The 12032-nt window shown below is 52.2% G+C and overlaps 1 protein-coding gene across 1 annotated transcript; it reads left to right on the forward strand.

The window, feature by feature from the left end:
- Positions 1-4075: 4075 nt before the first annotated feature.
- LOC138108848 (uncharacterized) lies at positions 4076-9152 on the forward strand. Its single transcript, XM_069012035.1, has 4 exons — positions 4076-4149; positions 5284-5656; positions 8059-8185; positions 8576-9152. The coding sequence occupies exons 1-4, from the start codon at positions 4076-4078 to the stop codon at positions 8725-8727; spliced, it is 726 nt and encodes a 241-aa protein (XP_068868136.1). The 3' UTR covers positions 8728-9152.
- The last annotated feature ends 2880 nt before the right edge of the window (positions 9153-12032 follow it).

Here is a 12032-nt window from a genome sequence, read left to right on the forward strand (position 1 = left end):
TTTTCTCTTAAGGAGCTTAATTATTCAATATCCTGGGCTTTTGTCTTCTGAGCCTAGAGAGTTTAGGAGGCACCTCAATAACATAGAAAGGTTTGGTCATTTATAATCTGATGTCCATTAAGGATGAATTGAATTAATGTGTTGTGAAGTCTAATCCTATGTGGCCATCTTTGGACATACTTGCTTGTCATTTGTACTCTCCAGGCGTCTTGCAAGTCAGAGGTATGGAAACAAATAATTAAAATCACTTCACATATTTTTAATCGTTTAAACCATGGAGGTGTTTTGATTTTTTTTTTAAACTAGCTTCTAAAGTTTTTTCTCTACAATAGACATTAAATCCACATTGAATGGGTTTTTGAGTACTAGAGGGATTTTAAGTATCACAGTAGATAGGAAAGCATGGTGAATGAAAATATGTTAAAAGCCATTCTCTAGGCAATCTCCCTTCTCTTAATGGCAGGACAATTCTGAAGATCAAGTCTCTATACCTGCAGAGAGTTCACTTTACTCCTCTGAGCTATCAATTTGCCTTCAGCAGGACTCACAGTGGATTTCAGCTTAAGTGTGCTTTCAGGAAACCACTGAAAGGGGCAAGTAAAAGAGCCCTTGTTGGCAATTCTGAACTATAATAAAGCTTCAAATGGATGCTTACAGGAATCGACTTGTTGATTACCCACTGAAAACATAGGGAATAATTTTTAAATAATTTATTTTCTTTATCTTCCTCTATGCCCTTGTTCTGTGGCCCAGGAATTAATCACACGGTATTTGGAAACGACAAGGAAAAATCTATTCTGATATCTCTTGTATCGTTAGCCTTGTTAAAAATAATAAGAGAGAGCATATGCTCTTTCATTTTAAAAGAGTCTGAACTGTGTCTGCTGTGAACATTATTCAGCAGTCCCTGGAGAAATTTCTGAGTCAGCCAGAATCCCTTCAGGGTCTCCTGTTGCAACACAGTCTATCAGCACTTTCCCAAATAGAAGCCAATGCCTTTTAAGTACAATCCAGCTTTTCACTGGAGTAGAAATGAACAATGCATCTCCTTTTTTTTGAAAATAATTGTATTTTTTTAAGATTTGTGTTTCCCTATAGAGTGACCAGGATACAGTAAAACACTGAATGAAAATATACAGATGTAAAAGAGACACAGACTGTAAACATCAATGCTGCGATGACAGCTGCACGATCTAACACATCTTTACTTTGTACATTAGCAGAACAGGCTGTCTAAGTGAGTTTTTCTCTGTAGCCACACCAGGATAATGAATTTGTGTTTATTCTCAGGAAATGGTATTCCGTTTGGATACCCAGAACCTGGAGTCTGGCAGGTTGAAATGCCGTTCGATCCCCAGCAGCCGTTTGCTTCAGTGCTGGCAGGTAAGGAGCCACCAGAGCCGGGTGCTTCCCTCGGACCTGCGATGGCTCAGGATGCGAGCCCGGGGGCTCAGCAGATGTCACCGCTGGAGCTCCTCTGGCGCTGGTCGTGTTTCCAGTGCTGGTCTGTGCTCTCAGAGCTGGGGAAGCCTTCAGGCTGCAGACAGCACAGAGCTGGAAGGGCAGCCGTGCAAACAGAAGCATTAGAATGCCTGTAAAGCCTCTGTCAGCTGGGCAGGAAGGCAGTTTCATCCTCACCCAGTCATTGCTCCTTTAAGAGGACAACAAAAAAACCTGCAGGGACAGGGAGTGATTGAAGCCCTTTTGGGCCTCTTTCTGCAATTATCAATATGTTCTGCCCTTTGAAGTCTGCTGACATGCACTATTTCCATAACTACGTTTCTGAGGTTTCTATTTACTCGAGTAGCCACTTCTGAAGCTGGGAGCCGAGGAACAGGACAGTGCGCTCTGCCTGCTGCGTGCATCGCAGCACTGTGTGGTCTGACATTTGGGGCCGAGGAATGTCAGCTTGAGTGATTTAAAACCACTCTAAGAGCTACTTTTGTCATGGTTTGGTTCATAGCTTTGGACAATTCTCATTTAACTTGTCTGTCAAGCATATGAATACAAGATGAGAGTGAAGCACCATGACGTTTTCATTTACAGCCAGAGAGCAGTGATGACAATGCTTTGAAGTATCGGTCACTCTGTGTTATAAAAAGAATATGACTAATGTTCAGTCTTTATTCTCAGATAATAAGATAGATGATTTGTGATTCTGACCCTACAGATGGGGCAGGACTTCCTTTATTAAAAACAATAGATTAAAGCCTGTGCTTATTCTTCTCAGAGACCCCTAGTACTCTTTAATGACTGTGAAGTCTATTTTTAAAATGGGAATCCAGAAACTTTAACTTTTTTTTTTTTTTTTAATGCAAGCAGTAGAACTCTGTGATTTATTGCAGCATTTCCTAATTTCAGTAGCATTCTAGTGCTTTGACTGTTCTATTAAATCTTGTGAAATGAAGAAGCTGCTCTCCTTTAGCTACCTAAGACATGAACTTTGCTACGTAACAATTTTTTGCTCTAGATAAAATTAAGGGTCAGGGTATTCTAGTATCCCTTTTTTGATTGTGCCTGGTGTCAAGTGCTTCACAATAATGTACAAGGAGCACTGTAAAGAGTTACAGGCCTGACCAGAGAATGTGTTTCTGCTCTATCTTTGGATGCTAACCTTATTCCCAAATGAACGAGGAGAGCAGTACAGTTCATGCATAAGATGCTGCCCTGGAGCTCAGGTGAGATCATTTCCCATCTCTGCCACTGATGAGCAGAGTAACCTTGGTGTGTCACTTCTCTCTGTCTACCGCCAAATGGCAGTAAAGATTACTTGTATCCTTCAGAGAACACTTTTTATTCAGTTATACATTTATGAGCTAAGTAATATCTAACTGTATTTTCACTCATATATGTAAGTTAATGCAGCTGAGTAATTTTCATTCTTTGTAGAAATAGGTCATCTGAGTACTACATGACATATCACTTCAAGTAAATCCCACAGATAAATTGGAAAAACTAGTCCTTTTGACTGAAGAATCACCTGCTGATCATCCATCCTCTATTACAAATTACCACTCACCAAAACTGTTCAGGACGTAGCAGGAACTTGGAATGAGAGATACCAAACACTGAGAGAAGTGCTGAAAGTGCCTTGTCAGCAGAGCCTAAGCAAGGATGGAGAATTTCTGTTGGCCCTTCAGATGCATCGATCACCGAGTGCCTGTCAGTTGGCAAACACCAATTACCCTGCCCATTCCTCATTATGACAAATACCTTTCAGAACGCACTATTGCCCAATAATCTGTCTTGTTGTACAGTGATAGTTTGTAATTAAACTTCTTGTTCCCTGGAGGGCCCTAGTTTTGGCTTCCTAAGAGAGAAAGTGCCATGTGATAGATGTATCGCTTTTTTTCACTTCAGACGAATGGAACAAATGTCCAGATTTGCCCGAATGACTGCCAAAATGCAATCTTTAAAAATTCAAAAGAAAACAAAAAAATTAGCAGTTTGTTTATTTGAAGGAATTCTGCCAGTATTTGGAAGCAACATAGATGCAAGAACAAATGGTTATTTAATTATTTTAAAGCACTAGTATTGTATTTATTGGCCTATTGTTTGTCCTAAATTCAGCTGTTTCCATGATGTTTAGTCTTCTTAATACAAAACGTAAATTCACAGTTAATATCCTGAGGATTTTTAAAACCCTGGGCTAGGGACGGGCACAGGGACAACGTAAGGGGGGGCTGGGCTACCGCTGGGCCCGCAGGGGCTGGAGGGGGCGGCGGGAACACCGGGGCTACCGGCGGAGCCGCCCCGCTGGGACAAGCGGTGGAGCCGCGGGCGGTGCCTGAGGGCCGGGACAGGCGGGACCTCGGGCTCAGGAGCGGCGCTGCAGCTGCGAGCGGCGCCACAGGAGCCTGGGCTTGGGGGGGGCAGGCGGCAATGGAGGGGGCGATGCTTCCAGGGGTCCCAGCCCTTCTCTTTCTTGTTTCCCCTTTGCTCCTTTCCTTGGGTCTCTGACAGCTTTAAAATTCTTATCCCTTAGACCCTATGTTTCCCACCCAGCATGAAGCGTACTTGCTTTCTTCTGCGTTAACGAGTTCTTTGGAATTTATAAATACTCGTATTAGCGGTGATGGCGCCCGCCCGCGGAGTGATCCGCCAGGAGGGACTATTTGTGATGCGGTCCTGCCCGCGGAGGGATCACCGGTTATGCGGCCCCACGCGGAGTGATCCGCCAGGAGGGACTATTTGTGATGCGGTCCTGCCCGCGGAGGGATCAGCGCTGGTGCCGCTCCAACCGCGCGGCCGTGAAAAACGAGCTTCACTCTTTGTAGAATTTGAAGGAAAGTTGAAGAAAAGGGACAGTTTAATGAAAGTTTAATAAAATCAGGAGACAGCAGCAAAAACGCCGCTACGGCCGGGTGCTTCGCAGAGAGACAAAGGCGCACCTTTACAGCCAAAAGAGCCTCTTTAACACCGAGCTCCCTCTGCCGGCTCCCAATCCCAGCCCGCGCTCCCGGGCAGGGTTTCTTTCGGACCAGGGCTGCGTTTCCATCCTCCGCTCTGGGAGTCACCAGGTGCGTTAGGAACGAGCCGATCCCGCTCTCTGAGACACAAGGGCTCGCTCCAGGAGACTGTTCCTGTTCCTCTGTTCCAGCCGCTCTGCTCTCCCCAAAGCACCATTTCCTCGGAGCTCCTCTGAAACTGCATTTCAATGGATCGAGGGCTCCAGAAGCTGCAGAGTCGTGCAATGGGGTTTTTTTGGGAAGCGACCTTAAGCTCTTGCAGTTCCACCTCTGTCATGAGAATTTCAGGGCTCTAAGACTCACAGAACGATTTGGGCTTGGAAGGACCTTAAAGCTCATCCAGTGCCACCGCTGCCACGGGCAGGGACACTTCCCACTGTCCCAGGCTGCTCCAGCCCCAATGTCCAGCCTGGCCCTGAGCACTGCCAGGGATCCAGGGGCAGCCACAGCTGCTCTGGGCGAACTCTGCCGGGGTCTCCCCCACCTCCCAGCCAGGAATTCCCAATTCCCAATCTCCCATCCATCGCTGCCCTCTGGCACCGGGAAGCCATTCCCTGTGTCCTGTCCCTCCGTCCCTTGGAAATCCTTTCTCCATCTTTTCCTGCGGCCCCTTCAGGCACTGGGCGGCCCCCGCTGGGTCACCCCGAAGCTGCTCCTCTGCCGGCCTGTCCCGGGGTGTCCGGTGTGTCCCTGTGTGTCCCGGTGCGTCCCGGTCTGTCCCGGGGTGTCCCGGTGTTTCCCGGTCTGTCCCGCTGTTCCCCGTGTCGCTCCGCGCGCGCTGCGCCACGTGACTCTCCCACCGCCCCGCGGGGAGGGGGGGCCTGACCCGCGCCACGCCCCCTGCGCGCGCGCTCCGCCGGGGTCACGTGGTTCCCCGCGCGTCACGTGATCGGGGCGGCGGCGGCGGCGCGGGAGCCGCCGGGAAGCGCCAGGCGGGACCGGGCCGGGATCGGGCCCAGCGCAGCCGCGGCCCTGCCCGAGCCCTGCGAGCCGCCAGCCCGCCATGGACCGCCGGGACCTTTCCGGATCGGCCGCCCGCTTGGCAGCCGCCCCCCCCTCCCTCCGCCGGGCCCGCCCCGCGCCCCCCCCGGCGCTCCGTGACTCGCCGGCGGCTCCGCGGCTCCTCCGTCGTTCGCCGGTGGCGGCAGCCAAGAGATGGTGCGGGCCTAGCGGAGCGACCAGCGCAGGTGAGCGCGGCCGGGCCTGGCCTCCCGCCGGCACCGGGGCAGCGCCGGGGCCGCGCCGTCCCCGCCCCGGGCACTCCCGGCACATCCCGGCACCCCCTGGGCGGCACCGGCGGGCCCGAGGGCGGCATCGGCCGCTCCAGGCGCAGCTCCCGCCGGGACCCGCGGCTTTCCCCGCGCTCGCGCCCCGCTGTGGGGGACACCCCGGGAGGGCGGGGGTCCCTCCCCGGGCAGCGCAACCCGGGGCATTCCCTGGAACGGGGACTCGGGGCGGGCTCGGGGCCGGCGGGGCCGCTGCGCTGCCCTCCCCGCTGATGGGTTGAATGGTGTTCCGCTCATTGGCTTTGTCAGGGCTTTGTTCCTTCCCCTTTGCTCTCCCGGTTTGCGGCCGGAGCCGCTCCGGGATGGAGCGGGCCAGCACCGGCACGGGCTGCGGGGCTCTGGGGGCGGCCGGCGGCTCTGGGCGGCTCCGCGGGGCTGCCGTGCTCGGGGAATTGGCTTCCGCCGGCTGCTGCCGAAGGTCAGCGAGGGAAGAGTCGCGGGTCCGGACACAATCCCGTCCGGACGGAGTAGGTGGCTCTTACGTAAAGCCTCATCCTTGGGGGGGTTGTGTTGGACTTTGTAAAAGAGCAGTCGCTTAACGTTCCTGGGCTCTGGGCTGACTTTTTTCCTTTTTTGCCATTTTTCAATGAACAAACCAAAGCGAGAAAGTGTTGAGAGGTGTAAGCCGGGTATCGGTGCATTCAGTGCTGTGCCTGTGATTCTCTTCTGGAGATGAGCAAGTGGTTCACTGGATTCTGGGGGAGAACTGAGTGCTTCTGCCCAAAGCTCGCTCACAGCCTGGGCAGATGCTGTACAGTGGAAAGGGAAAAGGGGCAGGTGTGGGACCCACTGTCCCCCCGGCTCATCTCTTGCCTTATGACGGCCTTGTTTGGTCATTTTCTCAGGAGTGCCGGTGCTTTGAAGCATTCCCACGTTCCCAGTGCTGGCAGCCAGGCACCCACCTGCCCCTGTGGGACTGCCCAGGCCCTTCCTCAGTGCCACTCTTTGGAATGAGCTGGTTCTGCTGGGGCCTGTGTGTTTATTTGTCACCTGGGCTCCCTCCCAGCTACTGAACTCCTCTCAGGTGTATTCCTAGTTGCTGACATTCCTTTAAAACTACCGAATTCTTCTCTCAGGTCCCTGGCAAACGGGGCTTTGCAGCCTGGGGGAGTTATTGCAAAACGGGGTCTAGTGAAGTGCTCTGCAGGAGTGGTTGTGCACCTGAGTGGTCATTTAATTGTCTCCTCTAATGAGGGAAACGTGATTAAATGATGCCTTTTCCTGGTCTTAAAATCAAGAGTCATACATGGTTCGAAGGGGAAAAGGGATTTTACCTTGGTATTTATTTTAAGGATCCTTAGGTGCACACGTCCAGGTCATATGCATCGAGATGCACCCCGCCGAGTCTCTGTGTCCCCCCCTCTCCCCCAACATTAGGTGTAACATTATAGGTGTTACTAATTAGCATATCTATCAAAGATTCCCCAATGAGAGGCTCAAGTGAGCCCCCCTCCCCAAGGAACCTTCCCCTGGATGGTTCTATCTTGGTTTACAGAATGTGTTCTGGAGAGGACCGTGGGGTCTGGGGCACACTGATCCCTAGCTACGAAGCTTCTAAAATGTTGAGTCTCTCAGCTTGACAAACAAGTCCAAGAATGTAGGCAAAAAGCACTAGGAATACAGAATTTGTAAAAAGGTACAACAGGGGTATAAAAGAAAAGGCAAAAATCCTCATGGCATCACTAGCAATCTTGTGCCCGTTGCTGGGCAGTTTCAGCTCGTGTCTGTGCTATGTCATGGGTGTCTGTGTTCTGTAGTTTGTGTCCATCCTCTCCCGTGTCACAGGTCTTTGTTACATCTCGGTGCTTTATGGGCCTCGCTCTGGGCCGTAGCGGCAGCGGGGGTCTCTGCTCGCGTGCTTTCCCAGATCGGGCTCATTCCGGCATCTTTACAGTTTTGCTTTTGGAGACCAGGAGAAGTACACAAGATGTTCTCCTCCATCTTCCTTCTCACTTTTGGTAGTATCTTTTCTTTCATGGGCCATGGACTTCTCTATGAAGTGTATTAGACCCTCCTCACTGTGGTAGTTCCATAGGTTCCATTGCCTCAAAGCATATCGGGTCTAGAATTTATCTTCTGGAGAGTTATCTCAAGTCCTCGTGTCATCTTTGCTTCTATTTGGTGTGCTTACACTTGGAGCTGCCCTGCCCTGGCACTTAGAGTCGTGGCTGGGTCGAACAGTTGTAAAACTTTGTGGTTCATCTCTTGGCTGTGGGGTTTTGTGTAGAAAACTTATGGGCCTGGTGTATGGGGATAACTCCGAGCTGTCAGCTACTTGTAGACTGTCTCATGTTGTCTTGCAGGTCCCCGAGGCCGATTCTGATCCCTGCAGTCACCGATGCTACCGCTTTTCCCAGAATCTACCCTTCCACGTCAGGGAGCAGCAGTTGGAAGATGTGTTGAAGCGTCTTCATCGGTGGAGTGTTGTGAGTAAGGGCTGCAAGTCAGTGTGTAAGCTGAAGAAGGGTGTCTGTCTGTGAGAGTGTGTGTCTGTCTGTGTCTGCGTGTGTCAGTCTGTGAGAGCGTGTGTGACTGGTTCTAACCTTGTGTGTGGGATTTTTGCCTTCCAGTTTTTTCAACTGATTTTTAACTTTATAATAAGAAAACAGCCAGCTGTGAGGTTTTTTTTCCCCCATCTGGGTTTTGTTTTTCCTTGGTCCCGTCCTGTCTGCGAGGTGATGTTCATCGCCAAGGTTTGGGTGCAGCCAAACAAACAGCCTCCCTAACAGGGTGGAGAGTACCCAGTGGAGGTTAGGAATACAGGGAAAAGGTGCACCAGCCCTCATACCACCCCTGACAGCACCATTTTCCCCCCACCAGCAGCACAGTGCAGCAACCCTGGAACCCTCACTGCAGCAGAGCTCAGTAACCCTGGTGCTGGGATAACCCTGGAACCCTCAGAGGAGGACAAGCCCCACACCAAAAAGTTAGGGATGACAGCTGCAGGCTGGAGAGTGACAGGTACGGGTTGAGGGCTGGGGCGTGTAGAGCAGGAGTGAGGGGTTCCAGGCAGCAATAGCAGTGAGGGGTATAAAGTAGAGGGGGTTAAAGGTTAGGGGATAAAGGGACAAAAGTCAGGGCATAGGTTGGGGGGTCAGGGAATCAAAGGTGAAAGTCCAGGGGTCGAAGGTCAAGGTGGTCAATGTCAAAGCACAGAGGTCACATGTAGAAGGTTGGGGCAAAGGTCACAGGGCTCAGGGGGGTCAAAGGTCCTGGGGTCAGGTGTCATGGGTCAAAAGGCAAGGGTCAAAGGGCTCAGGTTGGGGGGGGTCAAAGGGCAGGGCTCAAGGTGTAAAGGTGGATGGTCAGGGGTCAGGGATCAAAGGTCAGGTTGTCAAGGAATGGGTCGAGGGGTCAAAGGTCAGGGGGGGTAAAAGGTCAAGGCTCAGGCTCAGGATTAGAGGTTTCAGCATGATTTTCCATGGTGGCTCCCAGTGTGGGGACACGGGGTGTGGGGTCAGTGGCGCCGGGGGCGGGCAGGAGCCCCATGGGCAGTGGCCGGCAGCGGCGGGGACGTCTCCGTCCGGGTCGCGCCCCTCCACTCCCAGCAGAAGCCCCCCTGCGCCGTGCGGTGCCCGGCCGCACTCCTTGCCCTCCCTGCCGCTGCCTTCCCACACTCCCTGCTCCCCTCCAGCCCAGGGAAATGCAGGAAAACACAAAATCATCGAGGTGGAACAGTCACCGGAGCTGCCCGAGCCATCCCCCCGCCTGAAGGCGGCAGCTGCCCAGAGCCGGGAGCACCCAGCAGGATGCAGCTCCTCTTTCCCAGGAGCTGGAGGCAGGGTTTCCCAGGCAGGGGGAGCAGGGAGAATTTCAGCTCCCAGCAGCTCTCTGTGAGTGCTGGATGGACTCTGGGCTGAGCCAGGTGGGAGGTGTGGGTGGTGTTCATGTCCTCAGGAGCTGCTCGAATCCACCTTAAACTCCTGGAGTGGTCTGTGCTGGGAAGAACCTTACAGACCATCCTGTTCAGCCCCTTGCCATGGTCAGGGACACCTTCCTGGGGTGTCTGTGCCAGAGTGGTGGAATGGGCAGGACTTTTTCCCTGAGCCCAATCCCGGGCAATACTGGGGTTCCCATGGGAAGAAGCCTGTGAGCTGCATTTCTGGAGCTGGGAGCCTCCATGCCTGGGAGTGTTCCCAGTACCGCTCTTTGGTTTTTTCCATAACTGGGCATGATGTTTCTCCCCAGAGCAAGGTGGTTTTCCCTGGATTGTTGGGGTTACACACTGGCTGTTTGACAGCTCTGTTGTCTCTTTGTCCTGAATGGAAGAGCGAGGAACGGGAGATGCTCCCAACTGTCACAGGGATGTGGGAACAGCCCAGTTCCAGTGAGGAATGTGACGCCCAGCTTGTGGCGTGTGCCCTGAGATGGTCTTTCCTGTTGTTTTGTCCTTAGAGCCTGTTGGAGTGCTGGCCTGGATTTGGGAGGAGCCAAGTAGCCTGGAGCAGTGAGGTTTTTCCTGTCAGAAATCCATGCTGGGGATGTTTTCCCTGGCTGTCCCAAGGGGAAGGAACAGCTCTGGAGTTTTTGCAGCCACAGGCTGGGGATGCATCCCCTGAAAACCAGTTCAGGATCGTTCATCTGACTCTGTCCTTGACCTGTGGCTTCCAGGGAGCCTTCTGGTCTTCTGGATATTCCCAGGAGAGGATATTCAACCACCTGACTTTTAAGCCAGGAATTGCAAACCCAGTAAGTCAGTCACATTCTATGGGAGCTGCCCCAATGGTGGGATGGCAGAGGGCACAGCCCACGCTGCTGTTTGGGACATTCCCAGCTGGAACGGGAGCCAGCTGGGCATTTTGGAGCGCTGAGGCCACAAGGGCAGCCTTGAGTGGCATTCCCAGGCAATGCTGAGGCATCCCATGCCTGTGGCACGTGGCAACACATGCCTGATGTGGAGCAGAGAGAGGAAGGGAGAAATTCTGAGTTGATGGGAGGAATGGAATTGGGCTTTCCAGAATGGAATTGGTATAGGTGCTGATGGTATCATGGAATCATGGGGTGGCTTGGAAGGGACACAAAGACCCTCTGGGCTCTGTTTTCCCATCCCATGGCAAAGAACACGTCCAAAACTGCCTCCTCACCCTCATGGAATGGCAATGGGTGTTGGGAGCTCTGGCAGGAGCACCTGGAGACCAGGTAAGAATAGCAATGGGATTGTTTTGGCTGCTGCTGGATGTGGTTTTCTCTTTTCAGGATGTTCCTCTGATCGATGTTTTCACAGTAGCTTGCTAGGCCTCATTTGAGGATAATTCCAAGAATTTGGAAGTAGTTGGAAAAGAGTGAGGACAAAAGGTGAACCTGATCCATTTCTAGTAATTCTGAACTTCTCTTGCAGCACCATTCTGGGGGAAAGCTGGTTAAAGGATAAAGATGCAGAGGAACAAGTGTTGTCAACCCCCCTGCCTCCCTGACAGAGCAAAGCTTTCTGCAATCCCAGTAAATCTCTTGGAGAAACTGTGGGATCACAAGGTTTCCTAGGAAAGGAAAACTAAGGACAGAGATGAGGAAAGAGGCTTCCAATTAATAATGATTTGATGGAGGTAGGAATGATTCTTGTATGTTTGATGCACCCCTTTTTATTCCTGGGATAATTTTAAATGATTTCTTTAAAAACTCATTTTGATTTGGGAATTCAAATTAGAGAGGAAGCGATGCAAAATAAATGCAGGGAGAGATCACAGAATCATCCTGGAATGGCAGAATAGTTTGGGTGGGAAGGGACCTTAAGGATCACCTCATTCCATCCACAGGGTGCTCCAAGCCCCGGCCAGCCTGGCCTCAAACACTTCCAGGGATGGGGCAGCCACGATTTCCCTGGGTTTCCGAGCACAAGAGGAAATTTCCAGCAGGAAGTGAGGGGTTTCCTTTGCTCTGCCTGGCCCTAGCAGGGCTTTGGGAGGCAGAGGGTGTGGGAACAGGAGCTTTGTCCACTGCCTTGGGGGAGTCTCTGATGTCCCAAAACCCAGCCGAGCAAGTGGTTGTGGTTTAACATCCCGTTCAAAGGAGATGCCAGGCCAGGAACGGGAATGGACTGCAGAGCAGGGATGGTGCCCAGCAGAGGGGTGACCGTCCAGGGGGTCCCAGCAGTCCATCCCTGCTGGCCAGGTTTGGGATGAGCAGGTTGGTGACTGTCCCTGTGCTTGCTCTGCAGGATGAGGAAGCCAGGCCTGCTGAGGAGGAAGATGAGGAGGTGTGGGAGGATGGAGACAGCGGCCACCAAAGGCTGCGGAAGGCACAGATCCAGGTAGGAGACGTTGCCTTCCGAGGAGAGGGA

Source organism: Aphelocoma coerulescens, chromosome 3, assembly GCF_041296385.1.
Source record: "Aphelocoma coerulescens isolate FSJ_1873_10779 chromosome 3, UR_Acoe_1.0, whole genome shotgun sequence".
In the NCBI taxonomy this organism is placed as follows: domain Eukaryota; kingdom Metazoa; phylum Chordata; class Aves; order Passeriformes; family Corvidae; genus Aphelocoma; species Aphelocoma coerulescens.

Coding starts and splice junctions, on each gene's coding strand:
- LOC138108848 (XM_069012035.1), top strand. CDS start 4,076: ATGGCGCCCGCCCGCGGAGTGATCCGCCAGGAGGGACTATTTGTGATG. Junction 4,150..5,283: donor TGCCCGCGGAGGGATCACCG/GTTATGCGGCCC, acceptor CCCCGCGGGGAG/GGGGGGCCTGACCCGCGCCA. Junction 8,186..8,575: donor TCATCGGTGGAGTGTTGTGA/GTAAGGGCTGCA, acceptor TCCCCCCACCAG/CAGCACAGTGCAGCAACCCT.